The following is a 21,309-nucleotide window of genomic DNA, read 5'->3' on the forward strand; positions in this document are numbered from 1 at the left end:
GGTTTCGAGCTAAGAGAAACAGAAATGAAGTATTAGGTCACTTTTCATATTTGTTTTATTATCTAGAGGAGTATAGAACTAAATATCAGCACAACAGTTGTGCTGCACCTGGTCGAGTCTTCTCCTACACATACTACATGTACTCATACTCACATACCCAAAGACACACCTGTCATCCTGTCCAACTTGCAAAAACAGAGAAAAGGATGTTCTAGGCCATCCTGCCTGTAACAGAAAATCTTCTCATCCAGCAAGCTCTTTCCTTCTTTACAACCAAGGAGTTCAACACACACACCACAAATAAAGATCATGTCATTCTATCCAGGTCTCCATAGACTTCACCATTCTTGTTGAGGCAAATCCTTTTAATTGAGTGTCTAAATTAACAGCTAAAAATACATCCTACAGCTGCTCCATTGGAATATCACTGACAAGAAATTGCGGTCAGCAGGGTGGGATGAGGGAAGAGTGAGGAGGGGAGGCAAGGAAAAGAGTGGATAGACTAAGGAACTGCAGCCTGCTTGAAAACCCAAAAGGTTATCTTTGTTTTGAATGACATCTAGAAATGAGAGAAGAGAATGTTCTAGCAGCCAAGTCTACAACCCTGTTGTTTTTAATATGCTGAATATATCCAAGGTTTTCTCCAAGTTAAAGTGTTGTATCTTTCCAACCATCTTTTAAAGGATAAGCAAGTATCTTGTAGACTAACACATATGTTGTGGCATGCTTTTGTGGACTAGAGAAGTATACTACAAATCTCAGAATCCTCTGGCCAGTATGGTCACTTGCTGAGGGGTTTCTGAAAATTATAGTCCAAAAAAGTAACTGGTACAAGCTCTGGTCTAGAGAAATTGTTATTCAGATTTGACAGGTGTGGGCAGCAATGCACACACATTAGTACAGGTTACCAGGATACAGAGAGGCATGCCATCAGGACATATATGATGGGCAGGAGGCAGCAGTGTCTCATTCCTCTTTGAAGTGTAAATGTAAAATAAAATAGTACCCATCCACTGTACCAGTGAGAATGCAACCTTTATTGTTTTTCTAATTTAACGCTCATTGCTGGGCAATTATTCATGCAAAAGATGCTTCCAGTTTTGAGTGAGTTTCTGAATACAATAGAATCAGATTTGCCAGTGTTTACCACCTATTTTTGTTCATAGGTCTACCCTGAGATATAGGCCAAGGTCAATCCAGATGAACAGTACACCTATTTACTTATTGAAATATTTCTGTCCAGATTTCTTAAATCTGGAGATCCCATTGTGGTTATGCAGAATTGTTATGCTGAAGCTTTCCCCAGATCCTTATTTCTTTGGGAACTGCAGCCTGCTTGAAAACCCAAAAGGTTATCTTTGTTTTGTCTGATTTATTTATGAAGGGAGAATGAAGCTCATGCAAAGGGAACTGGTGGCTCCAACACTGGCGAATGCAATCAGGGTTTAAGTTTAAGGTTCAAAGGAGCTATCTGAGGCCTGTTACAGACTGCCAAAATAAAGCTGCTTCGGGTCTCTTTGGAAGTATGCTATTTAAATGATCCATGGGTCCTAAGAGTCCGGAGGTCGCGCCAAAGCCACACTCCATTCCTAAGTACTGGAGTGCAGCTTTGATGCAGCTTCTGGATTCTTAGGATGCATGCATCATTTAAATAGCATACCTCCAAAGAGACCCGAAGCAGCTTTATTTTGGCAGTCTATAACAGGCCTAAGTTGCTGAATCCTATCTGCAGAATGGATAGCTCCTTTAAAATTTGCACTAAACACGGCCCTTCAAGTTGATTCCAACTTATGGGTTTTCTTGACAAGAGTTATTCAGAGAAGGTCCGGGTCACCCATTGGGTTTCCATGAGCAAGGATTCAAACTGTGGGCCCATAGAAACCAGCATTCAAACCACTACATCCTCATTAACAAAAACTAGTTAGATGTAACTATTAATTGTAACGTTACTTTTAAATCTCTAACTTTTCTCTCATAGAAAACTGGATTAATCAAAATGTGTACTTACTCTTTACTAAATACTCCACACTGGTGTTGTATACCATCTGCCCAGGTTCATCACAGACAAACCTGTTCTCATAAACTTTCTGTTTTTTAAAAAACAAACCCAAGAATATTGTTTAAGACCTAAAGTAAACTGGAATAAAGAAATTATTCTTAAATGCAAAAGTCTTTCAGGGGACATGACTTGGAGTGTGAGAGAAAAAATTGGAGCAGGCATGTCAAGATTGGGAATGGTCCCCCGAGGTTTGGAAGAGGGCAGAACTGGCCCTATTTAATTATTTGATTTATATGCTTCTCGTCTCACAGGATGAGAACCAAAGTGGCTTACAATATAAATTAAAACAGCTAAAACAATATATGCTACAAAAGTTTTAAAATAATTAAACTGTTAATCTAATTAACATGTTAATTTAAAACAATTAAAGCACATGTTGCATATGCAATTTACCACATAGTATATATTTAAAAGCAGCACGCTCATTGCCCTTCCTTCTACTTAATAGGTTAAAGGATGAAGAATTGTTTAAATAGGAAGGTCTTTGCCTGCTGGTGAAAAAAGAGCATAGAAGGGGCTACAGACCTTTGGAAGCTGCCCAGCTGCCTTAAAAACATAGGGGGAAATGCCAGGCAATCCTGTTCCTGTCAATACGATGACAAGGGCTTGGAACTAAAAGCAAAGCAAAACATAGATGTGGTTTTCATTTCACAGTTTAAGCCATGATTCCACAAGAAGCATGGTTTCCCATGTACAAGCAGCATGCTGGTGCACTGTCCAGTCATGATTTTTGTAGTGGAAGCCCCTAAACAAATTGATGTTTTGCATGATGTGTGAACCACAAGCCAGAGTGACAGATGCTGTTCTGTTTGTACTTCACATTCAAACTACAGAATGAAGTTTGTGGTTTGTTTAGCCTGTTCTGATACAAACAGGAATGACAGACATCAAGAACCAGCACACTGGCTTATTGTCAATAAACCAATTTCCCCATGGAAGTTAATGGGGTAATGTGAAGTTGAAGAGTTTCACGGCCATAGTTTTCGGTGGGTTTTCCGGACTGTGTGATCACAATTTGGAAGAGTTTATTCCTGATGTTTTGTCTGCATCTGGCTGGCATCTTCAGATACATATTTAGTCAGATATAAAAACTAAACATTTTTATAGTTGTCAGCCCTAAAGGAACAAAAGCCTAAGGGGTGTCAGACAGAAATCCTTCAACAGCAGTAGGTCTTTTGCAGTTTTAAGGACTTCACTTGATGTTTGTTAACCCTGTACTTGGACCAGATTTGAATGCTGATGGTGTGTAGGCTGAAACCCAGACCGACCTTCCTTGGGTTTCAGGTTTAGTACCTCCTGCATACTCACATTTTGCCAAAGAAGCCTGGCATTAGTAGGTATATTAATTTTTTCTTCCAGAAGACTTGGCACAATAATCCTGTAAATGAAGAAAGAAAGAAAAATGTAACTGCATTGTCATTCTGACATTCAAACATTTACTAGAGTTTGTTTTAATGTAAAACATTAAATCATGTTTGCCAGCATACACTCCATGGTCGACTCAGTTGCAGCACTAGTGTTGATTCCCACAAATATTTAAGTGTGAAAGAGAAGAACTTTTGATCAAGTGTGTGAGATTGCAGGGAATGAAGTGAAAGCATTAAATGACTAAGGAATCCTGCACTATTTTTTTCTATTGCCATTGTACTTTTCCAATTGGACTTGATGATGTAAACATGAACATTTTTGCACAGCAGTCAGTTTAACTTTCTGTTCCACTGGGTGCTTTGGTAATGCTTGTGGAACGTAGAATGTGGTGCTCTCTGTTTTATCCCCCGTGGCAGGAAGAATTGTATTAGGAATTGTATTAATGTTGGGGAGGGAAAGTGATGTCTTTTCTGCTTTAATAAAATCAAAACCTCTACACTATTTGTCACTGAAAAAAACCACAAAGGCTCTACCTTCCATGAATTGTGAAAGTTGAGCTAAGTTTTTCGTATTTTCTGTAATTTAGATTTTTGTTAGTCCTGCAAGGACTGCACAGATGTTGAGCAGTGTGACTCTGGTTTGGGAAATGCTAAGCAAAGATTGCCACTGCTAATGTATGAACAAAACACAGTCCACCCTGCATATGCATCAGTAGGTCAGTTCTTGTCCTCTCTTAGGGCTCATTCCTACTTGCCATTTAAACCGATTTGCAATGAAGTTTCAATCCAGATCATTGATTTGATTCCACTGTGGCATCATACCCACTATGAAACAGGATATTTTGGATTCGGGTATTTATTGGACCCTGCTGTCATCTCCACTTGTATTTGCACTGCAACGTACCTTTTTTTAAATGCAATCAAGCTGATTACATTGTTGCGTCATTGGTGATGTGGCCAGGCATAATTTTGGCAACACAGCCAGCCATAATTTCAGCTACATGAGGATACTTTGTAGTGCTTCCCCCTCTCCCCATCAACTTTCTTTATTTCCATTCACTTTTTACTTCGTAGCCCCATGGCCATGATAGCCAAGGCATTGCTCATTATAGGAAAGCCCTTGCCCACTTTGGTGCTTCTACGGGGTGATAAGAAATCGCATTTCTGATTCAAAAAAGTATTAACACACACACAAACAAAAGATCCCCCTCCAAAAGAAAAGCAAAAAATACATTTAACCTCCTATAGTGGAGAAACAGTCATGGCCAGATTCAGAAGGAATCAATCAGTGTAAAGTTGGAAAATTAAAAAGCCACCACATGTGCAGGTAGACAAAAGCAGTACTACAAAATTGGTGGATTTCAAGCACCTGAAGGCTGGATGGGTGACACCCCCTGCCAACCCCTCTGCCATAGTCCCTCCCCTCCAGTAAGATGCGATTCGGATCCAAAGGTAGTTCCCACTTGTGGAATTGTGATTCAGTTCTTCTCAAAAGAACCTCTTGAAAAGTACTGTCAAATAAAAGTGGGTTTTCTGCGTTTACTCCGCTTTCATGGAACTCTATCGGATGAAAATCAGATCGAAACCAATGACAAGTGGGGATGACGGAAATTTAACCCAATCTGCATTTCAAAGTAAATGATAGTGGGAATGCGGCTTTATTGTTTAGACACTAGAGTGCTCTTTCTGGGATTTCCCCCCCCCCATGCTAGTGGATTTGGGGTGGGAAATAATGTGGAAATGATGTACATTTTTTGCAGTCATGCTAATAACACAAAGCTACTTACACTCATTTGTATACATTAATGAAACCAGAATCACCCCTGTAGTAATTCTAATGCCGCAAGGATAATAAAATTGCCTCTCCTAGTGCTGGAGTGAGGAAGCCCTGATCTTCCACTTGCTTTAGACTTCTGCTTGCGTAATCTGTCACCATGCTGGCCATGTCAGCTGTGCTTTGGGGAGTTGAAATCCCAAACATCTGAAGGGCCAAAGGCACTCCTGCTGTACTGCAGTAATTTCAGATGTATGTGCCAGGAGATAACTGTTAGTGCACCACAGGAAATAAACCCTTTAAATAATTAAAGCCACTCGTTGGGTTCCAAAGACCCAAGTGGAGAGGTGGCTGCCTGCTCTGGAAGCGATGTTCTTCCAATCTCATATCCTTCCAATTGGCTTTTTCAGCTCATTTTGCTCTATCCCTTTCATGTCTGTAACTGAATGCTGCTGATACAGGGCACAGAATGACTACTGGCATAAGCCATTGCTGTAACTGTTGTTACAGTTATTCCTTCCAGAGGAAGCAAACCTAGATGAGGACTTCTTTCAGCAGTATGTAGTGCTTCTGTGAGAACAAAGCATTTTTCTAAGCCTGAAGTCTTCTTCCAGTTCTTAATCAGAATATGTGTGTGCTGTATATGATGTTTGGGAAACTTTCCTGAATTCAAAATGGCCCTTTCTAGCATATTTTGAGGAACAGGCTGCACATAGAAAAGGGGTATTAAAGCTTCATTGAGATACTGTATTGCTGCAACTAATCTGCATTATGTATTGTCTCTGCTTTAAAGGGAGGAAAGAATTAGGCCAACATGCAAAAGAGATGATATCTGTACATCCTGGGGATAGTCCCTGCTTATATACTGCCTATGCTATGCTCATTTAAGCAGTTAGCAAAACCTGGCAATAAAAATTGTGAACAATTAGTTGCTGCTGTCACTTTGAGGTCTAGTAGCTTCCTTCTGATAGCCATTTCCAAATACTAGTCCTGCAGTTTCAGCCCTTTTCTCCTCCTGCTTTTCATTGTCAGGGACATCAGTTTCATTATATGTTTTGTTTTAATTGAACCCTAACACATGTCGACCGGAGTCTAGCACACAGGAATTACAGTGAGAATTAAATAAATCTGAACCAAGTTATTTGTTTTGATTGGTTGTTACTTCAACCTTTCTCAGCAGTACAATTTGAAGCACTGTTACAGGAGAGATTTCGGAGATGCCTGCTTGCTGTGTCTTGAAAATGCTATTATTAAAGCATTGGGAATTACTTGCTGTAGTAAAAAATGTTATTCCTCTTGAAATGCAAATATGTAAACTGCATGTTACCATATGCATGTTGCAGGCACTGTATGACAATTAATAATTGCATTGGGTGTCTGTACAATGTGGAGTAATGGTTTGAGTCTTGGACTACAACACTGGAGACCAGGGTTCGATTCCCTGCTCAACCATGAAACCCACTGGGTTGAGCAAGTCGCACATTCTCAGACTCAAGGGAAGGCAATAGAAAACCTCCTCTGAACAAATCTTGCCAAGAAAACCCTGTGATGGGGTCATTGTAAGTTGGAAATGACTGTAAGGCATATAACAACAACAAAAACATGTTTTGTTTATAAATCAGTGACATCTTAAGGGGAATTTAAATGGTAAATCCCTTCCACTAAGACTTCTGTCAATGCAATTTGCCGTTTTGAGTAGGAGTCCTTTCAGTGGTTTGCCCCACCAGGACAAGAACAGGGCACAAATATTCCTTAGACATTGCCCAGGAACCTGAGTTAGGACCTTACCACACTAGACAAATCCCACTCAGAAATGGGATTTAAAAGTAGGGAAGAAAATGCAAATGTGAGATGTTTTTCAGATGATGTTTCTTCCAAACAGCAATAACGAGAAAATCAAGCAAACAGAAAGTGGACAAAAAGGACACCTTTTTACTTTCAGGAAGTTCCTGAAAGTAAAACGGTGTCATTTTTTGTCCACTTTCCATTCGCTTGATTTTCGCATTATTGCTGTTTGATGGAAACACGTCTGAAAAACCTCCCACATTTGCAGGTTTTTTCTACTTCTAAAATCCTGTTTATGAGCGGGATTCATCTAGTGCAGTGATGGTGAACCTATGGCACGCGTGCCAGAGGTGGCACTCAGAGCCCTCTCTGTGGGCACACATGCTATCGCCCTAGCACAGAGTTTGTCAGAGTTTCTTACTAGAAAGCCAGAGGGACGTGGCAATTTACAATAAATAAGTGGGGTCTGGGTTGCAATTTGGGCACTTGGTCTGTAAAAGGTTCACCATCACTGATCTAGTGTGATGAGGCTCATAGAGTGTTTGGCTAAACTGGGAAAACCCAGCCTCAGATATCCAGGCAGGTAAGAAGGCCACAACGTGATCTTCAGTCAGTCACTGTCACATAGTTTAATGTACCTCAGAAAGTTGTTGTAAAGATAAAACAGGCTCAGGGGAACCCTGTACATTCTCCCTGAGCATCTTGGAGGAATGACAGGATAAGAATGTACATACTTTATTTGTGTGCCTGTTTGTTGCTTTAAAAATGAATAAATTGGGGAAAAATATTTGTGCTCCCTCCCTGCTATTCCCCAGATTTCCCTTCGGGGTGACATTGGCATTAATTTGATCAGTACATGCCTGATGTAGCAAGCCATAGTTTACCCCCCTGGAGTCAGAGCTGGTTTGGGGAGCAGTTCCCTCTACAAAGACAAGAACAAATTTGTCCAATCTGCTAGAAAGAGGCCACTTGTGCCTTCCAGGCATCTTTGGGCCCGTGATACTGCAATCTGTAGAAAAATGTGAACACTGATGGGTTTCATAAGATTTTTTTTTTAAATCTTTGATCTGTTTTCTTTCCGACCCTCTTGTTTTATGTCTAGCAAATGAAGCTAAATAACTTTAACCTTGGGCTGGAGGTGTAGATTGCCTGCAAAATTAAGGGTGTGAAAACTAAAGCCATACATAATAAGAAAGACTCTGTATACACTGAAATTTACTTACAACATACTTCCATAGTGATGGGATTATGTGCTTCAGTGAGGTAAGAACCTATAGCGATGGTAGCATTGCTACTGATAGGGTCTCCCAGGTCAGACAGGCTTTTGCTGAGGAGCCAGACTAAATGTGCCAGAGCTACTGGGCCAAAGCAATAGTGAGGGTGACAGTGGCAGAGAGGTTCTCAGTGATGCTCCCAGACAGTAGCTGACTCTTATTAGTACTCCGCTTAAGCAAGCAATGGTAAACTACTCCTGAAGAGTAGAGGACAAGGACAAGTAGCACTGGGCCTAATGACACAAGAGGACTCAAACTAAAAGGACATTCAACTGCTGACATTGGACTTTACCATACAGAGAGTTTGCCAGAATTTAAACCGGGATGAAAAAGGCATTTTCCCAGCAGAGATTTTCAGACACATCACAATTACAGATTTATCCTGGAAACAATCAGGGAATAACTAGCAACAAATCATTCACTGGATTTCCCCATGAATGATCTGTTGCTAGTTATTCCCGGGATAAATCCTCTGTAATCGCAACATCATCTGAAAATCTTTGCCACGATCTCAGGGCTTTGCCAGGGAAATGCCTTTTTAATCTCAGCTTTTCCTGGCAAACTCCCCATGTGATAAAGTCCATACTCATAGGTGAAAGGACAGTATGAAGCTGCATAATAAATGTGGCAGGAATATGGAGTGTGAGAAGCATGAGTCAGAGATAGCCATAAATCAAAAATCAAGAAATGAATCGTATAGGCATAGACATATTTGATGGGAGTTAAAGTGGAGAGCCATAGGACATTTTCATTCAGGTAATTGCATAGTATTTTACTCTGAAAAAGAGGAACAGGGTCACATTAACAATGAGATGGAATGTAGCAAAAGCAGTTAAGGGATATATACAAAGTCTAACTGAATAATATAAATAGGATTTCATGGAAAACCTGTCAGTATAACCATAATCCATGTTCATGCTTATACCACAAAGGCAGGTAAGGGAGAAGCTGAGTCTCAGGTTTTGGACCTGAGGGCCTGGGATAGTTCTGACCTGGCAATTCTACCAGAGGTTTCAGAGCAGAATCAGAGGCAGTCAACCTTCTGTGGTCTCAATTGCCTTGAGAAGCAGTGTGCCACCTCCACAGCCTTCTAGTTATCTGCCAACTCTGTCTCCAAAATGTAGTTCCTAAACAGTTCCTGGTTGGCATAGATTTGGTGCCAAGGGCATTGACAGCAGGGAGGGGGCAGTCTGTGGTTGCAGGTCAAAGATTGATGTCAGATCAAAGAGTGAAGTGAAGGCAGGGTAAAGGTTGTGGGTTGCAATTACTGTGTGCCTCCCCACACACCCACAAACAAGAGGAATATTTGGAGGGATGAGAAAGCTTTTGGGCCCCACAAAAATATTTCACCAGGGCCTGAACCCACTCTCAGCATCCCTGTTTACAAAGGGCCAAGATCCTGCAAAATGTTGAGAAGGAAGCTTTAAGGGACATATGACAGATCTAAAGAAGCAAATTATCTTGAGGGAATGCTGAAGATAATCTAGAGGAAAGAACATTTTGGAGAGATTGTGCTGTCCATTTTTAATCATGGAGCTATTAGTTAAATGAAGCAGGGAGGAAGCAGCTGGTCAAACTTTCCCACTGGGTGTGTGGTATAAATGGTTTGTGCATATATCCATCGAGGATAGCTAAAACATTTCTTCATTTATTGGTTTCCTGTTTCTATTGAATTTGTAATTTGTTTTCTGTCCCAGTATGTGGCATTCATCTGGTGTTTTCTGTGGAACATGGCAATGGATGTGACCAATTTCAGCATGGTTAGACCAATTGGGCTTATAATGGTCAAGCTGCTACTTGGTCAGTGGCCAAGATTAAAGCCAAGTGAATTTCTGTGGAAGATGTATGAGTCTTTAAGACAACATTTCCCAAATCTAGTAGTAGTCTTTTTTTCTGATTTGAAATTAGAGACACACTTCACTGTCACAACTGAAAAGATTTACCTATAGACTGTATAACCTTGGAGGGAACACACTTAAACCTTCCTCTGTTGCTTCTGCCTTTTATGTCAGTGTAAATCATTCATTTGGGTATTTCTCATGACTGGAAGGAGGTAAACCCAGAGTGGAAACATGGAGGGATGCAATTGGGGGGGAGGGGGGCTCCTTCAGCTAACTCTACTGCATCCCTGGCTTTGGAGTGATTGAATTATCCAATTTGTTGGAGTGGGTAATTTTGTTAGATCTTTGCACTGAAGTGAATCATGCAGTTTTAAACGCATACGTACACATACACCCACATTCATTTACTGAAACATCTGTACTTCCTCACTTTATGGCCAGATAAATATACAGCAAAAAATTATAAATAACTAAGAACCTTGGCCAGCATCCTGTTGCAAGCTTCCATCTTCATAAGTGGACTTAGATTTATGGGAATTAGAACTGGGCAGTTCTGTAATGTCTATATCCAGTAAGAGACTGTTGTTATGTTACTACATAGGGAAACTGGCAATGTGACAGACATGCATTAGGACCAATGCATGACAGGACTGATGCAGATTGGTCCTGATGCACATCATTGCCATTGTGCATCAGGACAACAGGTAGAAAGTGCTGGTGCACATCAGTAGAGCCCTCTGTGCATTGGGACACTCTTGCCAGTGTCCTGTTTGGCATCTTTGCAGTTCACTAACAGGTTTTCTTAGCACTTCTGCTATGTCGCTAAGTATATATAAAATTACATAACCTAAACCACAATAAAGGATTCTGGCCAATATTTTTAAAATGGCAGGTTGGGGAATGAGTACATGAAGTGAGCAACCTGATCAGCTTTAAGTACATATCATGGCATAGTTACTCCACACAACAAATTAGCAGTTCTCTTTGCAGGCTACTGTTTTGTAATAACAGCTGCTTTGAGTTTCAACATCAGTCAATCTCATTCTCTTTTAAAGGTTGTTTTTTCCCCCTTTTAACTGGAAGTATGTCTCGTCTCTCTTCTCTTCTTAGGCCCAGCCAGCCACAACAGCTCCCTCTTAACATCACTTCCGATCCCAGGGCGGTCTCTACATTCACCATTGGACATCAAGCATTTCCTGACCTTCCGCCTCAATGGAACACCCCCACTCAACCTTTTCCCCAACTTCAACACGGTGAGTTTCATAAGCTCCAACTGTCCTGATTTGGCAGGGACAGTCTCCACGATTCCTCTGCTGCCTCATCTTTCATGCTGCTTTTAAAATGTCCCAGTTTCTATTTCCTCCTCCTCCCATTTTCTCCCTTTGTCTTCAGCTTACTTCAGCTGCTGCAAACAGAGTTCAGATTACAAATGTACTTGGCACTCAGAAAACTTTAAGACAAGAGAGGAAAGAAGAGGACAGAATCTTTCTCCTCTCAGTAGACTCAGGCTAAAGCAAACTGGTATATCCTCTCTTAGCTTATATCTTTAATTTTCATTAATAACATCTTCCATCTTGACCACATTTTGATGTTGCTTGGCCACACATGTCTTGGTTTTCATCTGTGAAATATTGGAGGGTATAGAGCTTTTCTGGACCTGATTGAAATAACAGAAATTAGAAGGCATATTGAGAACCAGCATGGTGTAATGGTTTGAGCGTAGGACTAGGAGACCATGGTTCGAATCACCGCTCAGCCATGGAAACCCTCGGAGTGACCTGGTATGAGTCACACTGTCTTAACCCCAGAAAACCTTATAATAAGTTTGCATTAGGGTTGTCATGAGTCTGAAACAACTTGAAGGCACACAACAACAATAATGCATATTACTCAATCAGAAAAACCAGCTGGTGAGATTTTTTTACAGAGTGCTGCTTAGGACTATCACCTAAAGTCAGAGCCCCACGTGTAGCTATTGCCTTATCCCATGAAGTCAGTGTGCTACTGCTTTCTTCTGGCCTTTTTTGTTCACTTGTTGTGTAATTTACCCTGTTGATCTGCTGACTTCAAGGTCACCTAGAACGCACATGCTCACAGCTGGAGTTATGTGTGGTATCTATAGAAATATTGCAAGCACAGGATGCCATCACACACACCCGCTCATGCTCATCAAATTATACCAGCCCTCTTTCATTACAGATGGAAAGCTTAAGCTCTCCGACTACACTTAACAAGGGGCGTGAAGGTCGAGGAGGTTTGTGACAGTATCATGGAAATGGTCACTTGAGAAGATATAGCTCGTTGGGTGGTCTTTAGGTAGTTGGAGGGTAGCTGTGAATTCCCAGAAAGGTGTATTCATTAATTAACTTCTCTCTTCTGTAGATTTCTTGTAATAGCTGGTGGAGGAGCTTTGCCTCTTTTTCATGTTCAGTTTTTCTTACATTATGGATGGTGAAAATAATAACTGGATATTGAGTCCCCAAAGAGACTAAAAATATGAAACAGGGGTTCTCTAAAGACAGTTGGGCTCCCATTTTCTCAGGTGCCTTTCACATGGACATAATGGAAGCAACCCTGCTGGACATTTCCATCTGGTCCAGCATCCAGTTTCCTAGGATGATCACCAAATGCTTTCAAGAAGCCCACAAAGAAGGCATGGAGACAATTACTCACACTTTTTTTTTGTCTCCTGTCTCCACTCTGCAAAGAAATACAGAGCTTTTATTTAGATGTCATGGCTAATAAAAAATGAATAGAGGTAGAACTTAGAAAATTTCCTTTGTTGGACTATAGTTCCCAGAATCTACAGCAGCAGCAGAGCCAAAGGTTATTCTACATGATGGAGTCTAGGAACTGTTGTCCAAAAAATTAGCTATTCCAGCTCATAGATAGGCCTGTTCTGTCTTCTGCTAAGTTGTCTACTCCAGTTTCAAAACATCACATCTTGTACTATCAAATTCCATAATTTGTGTGAAGAAGGACTTCTTTTTGTGTTTTCTGAATACATTTTATTGAGTAAAGTTAGCTTTGATATGGAGTTACTGAGTGGATCTATATCAACCTTATCCAACCTGGAGCCCTCCCAATATATTGAACATTGTATTATTATTATTATTATTATTATTATTATTATTATTATTATTATTATTTCTGTTCTGTTCCTGGATGCTTTGGTAATAACAATGCCATTTACCAGCTTTGGTATGTGTGGTTTCCTGGTTCAACTTGCCAGAGCTAACAAAGAAGTTCCTTTAAAGAAGAATGAACATACTGACATGATGAAGCCATCCATAAAAGAGCAGTGGTGGGGCACTCAGAAAGTCTTCCTCTTGGAGCATGGGAAAATATACTTTTGACTATGCTGTCTGAGGATTTTGGGATACCCAATGTGGCATAGTGGTTTGAGTGTTGGACTACGACTCTGGAGACCAGGGCTCGATTCCCAGTTCAGCCATGAAACCGACTGGGTGACTTTGGGTGAGTCACACACACTCTCAGCCTCAGGGGAAGGCAATGGCAAACTTCTTCGGAACAAATATGGCCAAAAAAAATCCCACAATAGATTTGCCTTAAGGTCGGCAAAAGTTGGAAATGACTTGAAGGTACACAACAAACAACAAAGTCCAAAAAGTAACTTAACCAAGCTCTGTTTAGTCTCTGTTTATAGACAAAACATGTTGTTGTTGTGTGCCTTCAAGTGATTTCTGACTTACCACAGGGTTTCCTTGGCAAGATTAGTTCAGCAGAGGTGTTCCATTGCCCGCCTCCCCTTTGAGGCTGAGAGTGTGTGCTTTGCCCAAGATCACCCACTGGGTTTCATGACCAAGCAGGAAATTGAACCCTGGTCTTCAGTGCCATAGTCCAACACTCAAACCAGTACGCCATCCCCAACCATAATGAGCATGGCTGGAAATCTGTTTCTCGTTTTGAAAAAGAAGTATTTCTGAATTTTAAACAGGATGGATGGAGGTTGCAATGTGGAAAGTTGCTTTTCCTGGCAGCTATTAGGACAGCTGTGGGCAACTATGTGAGGGCCTGGGGCAGGAATTCCTGCCCTGAATTCCCCTACAGACTGTACCCTCTGCATATCACATTACGTCCTGTTGCTGTTTTGAGAAGTACTGCCCACTTGGTCATAAAAACTCATTGAGTGACCTTGGGCTAGTCACACTCTCTCACCCTCAGAGGATAGCGATAACAAACCCCTTCTGAACAAATCTTGCCAAGAAAACCCTATGATAGGTTCACCTTAAGGTCAGCATAAGTAGGAAACAACTGAAAGGCACATAACAACAACAACAAGCAGAGGAAAATGGAAGTATTTTGGTTTCTGGCGTGCTTTTGGGTATGGCAATCTATTTTCACACATTTGGGAGATTTTTTGCCATGGTTTTCAGATAGAATGTGCGCCACAATCCCACCATTTATTTAAAAAATGGGGTGCTGGGAGGCAATGATAGATTGGTACAGGGCGTCTGTGGTGTTGTGGTGTGAGTATTGGACTACAACTCTGGAGACCAGAGTTTGAATCCCCACTCTGCCATGCAAATCTGCTGGTGACCTTGAGGAAGTCACACTCTCATGCCAGGGTGGCATGACGGTATCTCAAGGGGACATTGCTGACCTCAGGCACTGATTCGCTGACCCTCCGGAGAGGTGCTTGGAACACTTTTTCAGTATCCCTTCAGCTTCAGACCATGTGACAAGGAGTGGGAGAGCAAGAGAAGAAAATGAGTATCAGGGTGTAGTAGAGAGACTGGGGCTTGTGTGTGTGCAATGTCAGTTTGAGAGGGCGTTGGAACAAAGTTCACTGTCCCCTCTTCCTTCCTCTTTATTCTTTCCAAAGGCAAAATCCATGGGCTGGTGGCATTTCAGCTTTTCGAAGAAGCAAAGTTAACTCTTTCCTGCCCCCTTTTGCTCTTTCCAAAGAGAAAACCCCTCATTTTTATGCTTGGAAGGAGCAAAGTTGAAACCCTTTCCTTTTCTTTTGCTCATTCCAAAGGCAAAATCCATCAGCTGGTTGGATTTCAGATTTTGGAAGGAGCCAAGTTATAACCCTTTCCTTTCCTTTTGCTCTTTCCAAAGGCAAAATCCATCATTTGGTAGGGTTTCAGGTTTTAGAAGGAACCATGTTAAAAACCTTTCCTTTCCTTTTGCTCTTTCCAAAGGCAAAAGCCATCAGTTGGTAGGGTTTCAGGTTTTAGAAGGAACCATGTTAAAAACCTTTCCTTTCCTTTTGCTCATTCCAAAGGCAAAACCCATCAGCTGGTAGGGTTTCTGGTTTTGGAAGGAGCCAAGTTATGACCCTTTCCTTTCCTTCCACTATTTCCAAAGGCAAAATCCATCTGCTGGTAGGGTTTCTCTGCTTTGGAAGGAGCAAAGTTAAAACCCTTTCTTTTCCTTTTGCAATTTCCAAAGGCAAAATCCACCAGCTGGTGGGGTTTCTATCTTTGGAAGGAACAAAGTTAGCTCTTTCCTTTCCTTTTCCTCTTTCCTATGGCACATGCCTCAAACCAAGTATAAACATTGTGTTCAGTTAGGTATTGAATTTATTGAAACAAAAATGTTCTAATTTGAGCAATATTATTTCTTTATAAAACATTAAAATATGAATATACATAAATGTGTGAATGAAAATACACACACTAAAAACCAAAATATTTTTATTCATATACTATGTCGAGTGGGAGGGTCCCCTGACATGTGCATATAGATGTAAATGGGACCTGGGTGAAAATGTTTGAGAACCACTGGTCTAAGGGCTACATTGGGCCCCCAGAAGCACCCCTTGCCTACCCCTGGAATAAGAGGACATAATACCTTAAAGACACCAGATCCTCTCTGATCTTGGAAGCTAAGCACGGTCAGCCATGGTTAGAACTTGGATGGGGGACTGCCAACAAATACCAGATGCTGTAGGCTACATTTCAAAGAAAGAAACTGGCAAAACCACCTCTGATTAATCCTTGCTTAAGAAACCCTATGAAATTCATGGGGTAACCAAAAATCGACATGCAACTTGAAGGCGCAACTATACACACACAGTTTATAAAATCTGTGTAGGAGGAAATTTGAATAATATTCATTTTATCTTCCTCTTTTGCCTGACCTGTTTCAAGGACAAGATAGGTGATAGTACGTGGCAACTAGAAATCCTGTCGTGAAGTTAAGGTACCAATATCATGTCCTTGAGCAGTACTCTCTTGTAGAGGCATGCAGAATCTGAGAACGGAAAGCAGGCACTTGAAGAATCATTGCTACCGCTTCTTGTGCCTCAGGGCAGAAAACATGTTCCAGACTGAGACAACTGAATGAATCCCCCAAGAGTTCTGAGTAATTTGCTTTGTAAAACAAAACAGAACATGAGAACAAACACACATATTTTTAAATCTTGAACGCTATTTTAGGAAGGGAGATGTGATATAAATCCAATCAGTCAATCAGTTAGTCAGTTTTCAAGAATTCCCATGATGATCTTCTCAAACCCATGCACTTGTATGCAGCGCCCATTGCTCTGTCTGTATTATTTTGTATGGCCTTCATTTATTATATAAAGTGGGGGCTATAGCTCTTTTACCGTGTCTGTTTTATAAAACTATTTTTAAAGAAATTGTATTAACCTGTTTTAAAATAAGGATCTTTTTCCATTTCATCACTTTATTTTTTTTTTAAATAATGTTTTTGTCAGTTGTCCATTGCCACAGGAACTAAGTGATCTGAAGGGCAGTAAATACAGTGGGCCCTTGGTATCCACTGGGGTTTGGCTCTATGGATATCAACATCTGTGATGTTAAAATCCCATTATATAAAAGCTGTTTTAAAATCACATTATATAATACGGGGTGGTAAAATGATGACACTTCTATAAAGTGGCAGAATCAAGGTTTGCTTTTTGGATTTTTAAAAAACATTTTCAAGCTATGGATGGTTGAATCTGTGGATGCAAAATCCATGGATACGAAGAGCCAGCTGTAAATAATACTTTTCCATTTTAGTTATGCTAAATTCCAGGTAACTTTTGTAGCTAAATGTAAAAGACCATATACAAGCATTGTTTTTTGTTTGTACAAGGTCTGACTGGTGTTGTTCCAGAGCATCGGTTTCTGAAACACCAAAACACCAAACACCAGTTCCTGGAGATGTCAGCTATGGCTATGGTGTCACACACTTTGATTACATCCTTTTTTAATATTACAATAGACTCTACATGGAGCTGCCTTTGGAAACTGTTTGAAACTTCAATGTGTCCAAAATGTTTCAGCCAGAACGCTGACTGGGAATAGTTACAAGGAACACACAATTCGCTTAGTCAAACAATTTCACTGGATACCAGTTTGTTTCCAGTTGTAGTTATGACCTATAATGTTCTTTACAGCATAAGTCCAATCTATCTGATAAGAAGGGTTCCTTTTCATAGAATCGTAGAGTTGGAAGAGACCACAAGGGCCATCCAGTCCAACCAGAACTCTTTTTCATATCAGATGAACTTATTATCACATAGAAGCAAATTGCTTAAATCCCGTGTAGAGAAATAATGCAAAAATAACCCAAACGGAAAGTCAACAAAAATTACTCCTTTTTACTTTCATTATTTTCCCATTATTTCTCTTTCGGGCAAACGTCGTCTGAACATTTGTGGGTTTTTTTCTACTTTTAAATCTAGTTTTTGCCCAGGTTTTGTCCAGTATGATAAAGTCCTAAGATTTAAAAGTTAATTCAAAAACTCTTAAAGGTAAATTTTGTAATATTACCATAAATGGTTTTGCTGGGCATAATGGACAAAGAACTGAACAGTAAACATGAATTACTTTGTTACATGATAGCAGCAGCAAGAACATTATTTGCACAAACTTAGAAATTCTCTCTGGTTTTTTTAAATCTTTTTCTTTTTGAATGTATTATTTGAATTATGTTATTTTGGTTTGCATTGAAAATTAGATTGTGTGATCTAATTTTATTAAATGAATAAATAATAGTATTAAATGAATAAATAAATAAATTACAAAGACTATCTGAAAGACCATGTTTCCCTATATGAATATTCCTGAGATCTTTGGAGAGGACTTTCTCTCAGCCCATCCACACTCACAGACCCAAAGGCTTTCTCAGTGGCTACTTCTGGTCTGTAAAACTACCTTCCAACAGAGGCTTGGCTTGGCTGATGTAATCTTTTTTTATTTAAACAGGAATTTGATGGTGAATCGGTTCTGCAGAAGGTTCGTCTGTGTGTGTGTGTGTGTGTGTGCGCGCGCGCGCGCACGCAATATATCTCTACATTTATTGTTATGTTCTTAAATACAGTATGTTTTTTACATACAATGACTTTCCTTAAATTTATTTAGAAATAAAATATTCTAAATGTGCTGTGCTTGAAATGAAAGCATGTTGGGCCAGACCTTGCTAGATCACTTCAACCGAAACCTGCAAAACTGAGGTCTTAATTTTACTCTTTATGGCGGGTTACAAACCGCCAAAAAATACGTATTGAATACGTATTAGGGTTAGGAAGGGGCGGTGCTTCCGCACCCCCCCTAACCCTAATACGTAGTCAATACGTACAAGATGGCGGCGCCCTTTCTACATGGGCGCCGCCATCTTTGCGTATTGGACGCACAGCGTCCAGACGCGTCGCGCCGCTGCTGACGTAGCGAGCGCGCCCCTGGCGCCTCGCTATGTCGCAAACGCGACGCAAAAAGAAGCTCCATTTTGGAGCTTCTTTTTTCGGTCCGCGCGGGAGTCGGGCCGTTTGAAGGCTCCGGCTCCCCCGCGGACCTTCTGGCGGCGGTGCCAGACCGCTGCAAAGCGGCAGTCTGTACCCCGCCCATGTCTGTCTTTCCACCTCTCTATGGCCTCATTCCCACTGTGGTTTAAACCAGATCGTGATTTGAAATGATCCGGTTTAAACCACCATGGTTACCACCTAATTTGACTCGCTGAAGCGATTCGGAAAGGGGCGCCATGGTTTTTACCCATTTAACCTGTGGCAAAAAGTCACTGGGTTCAAGGGGTGTTTTTTTGGGATGAATCAATTTATTCTCATATAAATCGATTCATCCCAGTGGGAACCACAGGCAGATTCGAATCTGCCCTGGCCCAAGTGGGAACTAGGCAGGGCAGATTCAATTTTGCCACCAGTGACAGGGGGGCAGCTGCAATGGCGCCGGCCATCTCACTGTCACCGGCTTCCCTGCCTCTCCATGCCTGGGCCACCGGCTTCTCTTCGGCCTTCCTGCAACCTTCTTCCCGCCTTCCCCAGGTGCAGGGAACGGAAGAAGGTCAAGGAAGAGCTGAGAAGGAGGTCACAGAGAAGCCAGGAACTATTTTTGCACCAGTTCATCAATTTGAATCAGGCACTGAATTCTCCATAAGTGGGAACAAGGCTGAACCATTTCTTTTCTGCTTTTATGAGATAAGTAAAGTTTCCAAGACACAGTTCAGAATAAACTTACTTAAAAGTACTGTTAAGGGTTGGTCCATTGGGCAGAAAGGGAGTTGAAGACACACTAAAGGAAGATAAGGAGATCACAGAAAAGATGGATGAATTATTTGTCTGTCTTCACTGCTGAAGAGATACGGCAGATACCCATGTCTGAACTCACTTCTCAAGAAGGAAGGCTAAGATTTAAGGGAAACAATGTTGATAAGAGTTTTTGCTGTCAAATTAGAAATCAGCAGATCATCTGATCCAAAAAGGACCCCACCCAAGAGTTCTTAAATATAAAATTGTTGGCCAGCAATAAAATAGGGAAATGGCATTGGTGGCAATGTTCATTTGGTCACCCTTAGTTTGGTACGCTACCCACTTTGGAGTCCTCCTCGCCCACCCACTAAAAAACTAACTGATCAAGATAGCTAGAAGAGTGATTATCTGGAAACAAACTCCTATCCAAACAAGCATTTCTATATGTGGAAGTTGCCCTGAAGTCTTCTCAAATGTGCAAATCCCTTACAGATCTCCCAGCAACTTGCAGAAAGTTTGAGCCCCTGCTGCTGTGTCTCTCTTTGCTTTCCCATCTCTGACCTCCAGAGCTTTGACAGGAAGTTCAGTGCAAGAACCTCTATTTATATATCAGTGGGAACATCCCAGGGATAAAACAGAAGTAATCTGAGACAACGCAAATTGGTTATAAAGCAGGGAAATTTTTCTCCCCTTACTCCTGGAAAACACTGCTCTTAAAATATGCTCTTAGGTTTTCTGAGAGTTCTCTCCCTGAACTGGGAAGAAGGAGGATCTTTCTAGCAACCTCTCTGGAAAAGGATATGAAGAACAGAAGAAAGTGGTAGGTAGGTAACATTTTAGGGATGGAAGACACAATTGCAGTCAGTCAGGTTTCTTACAACAAGATTTTTAGGGATGTTTTTTCCCATTTTTGAACTGAATGAGAAGAGCGTTCACTAAGATTTCCCTTCTTGGGTTGGGATTTTGTATATATAGGAAGGAAGGGAGAGTAGAGCTGGCTGCTTGCATATTTTTTAAAAAATGAAAGTATTAGAGTTAAGCAACATTAGTGTGTTGGCAGTGTTCAGGATATAGTAGCTGAACAGTTTGTTCTCTAGAGGGGACAGAAAGCTAGCTGATGAAGGTGCTTGCATTTATATCCATGGGTGGACAATCTGGAGAGCCAGCATGGTTTCATGGATAAGGTGCCAGAACAGAAGATGTGATTCAAGGGCAGAATTTGGGCAGCTTTAGAACACGTTATGAACAACTCTGTTGCCCAGCACCTCATGTCCCATTGGCACACTCATTAGGTCTGATTGGCCTCAAGTGGGATGTCTTGTTCCCTGTTGTTAGGACTCGATATCTCTTAAATTGGCAGAAGGGACAGGAAAAGGTACTTCTTCACATAAAGCCCATGTGAGATTGTTAGCGAGGCCTTGCTCCATTATTAAATGTGTTATCATTCTAGGCTACCTTGTATAAGGCCTGCTATGTATAGCACTATCTAGCAAGTCAACATAATTATAGTTCAAGTTAAGACTCTTCCTTATACGCTGCGTGCTTTTAAGCTGAATTGTCAGAATGATTGTTGCTTCATTTTGCCATTTTTTATTGTTTTATTGTGGGGGACAATGTGTGACCTACAGGCTGCATGTAGCCCCTGCTGATTTTTAAAGCCTTGTATAGCTCTTACACGCATACACTGCCACCATCAATTTTGCTGCCGCGTTGTTGAATTTCAGAGCCAAATCAGCAGTGGAGTAGCAA

At 40.9% G+C, this 21,309-nt stretch overlaps 1 protein-coding gene across 4 annotated transcripts in view; it reads left to right on the top strand.

The window, feature by feature from the left end:
• The window catches only part of ZNF385C (zinc finger protein 385C), a 201,177-nt gene that overhangs the window by 147,178 nt on the left and 32,690 nt on the right, over positions 1-21,309 (top strand). For 2 of the 4 annotated variants that reach the window (XM_042476759.1, XM_042476760.1), the window contains exons 3-4: positions 11,211-11,353; positions 18,287-18,316. In XM_042476759.1, coding sequence (XP_042332693.1) covers positions 11,211-11,353; positions 18,287-18,316 — 173 coding nt within the window. The remainder of the gene's footprint in view (positions 1-11,210; positions 11,354-18,286; positions 18,317-21,309) is intronic. The other 2 variants (XM_042476761.1, XM_042476762.1) reach the window with 1 other exon arrangement.

The sequence above is a fragment of the Sceloporus undulatus genome, chromosome 6 (assembly GCF_019175285.1).
Source record: "Sceloporus undulatus isolate JIND9_A2432 ecotype Alabama chromosome 6, SceUnd_v1.1, whole genome shotgun sequence".
NCBI classification, from domain to species: domain Eukaryota; kingdom Metazoa; phylum Chordata; class Lepidosauria; order Squamata; family Phrynosomatidae; genus Sceloporus; species Sceloporus undulatus.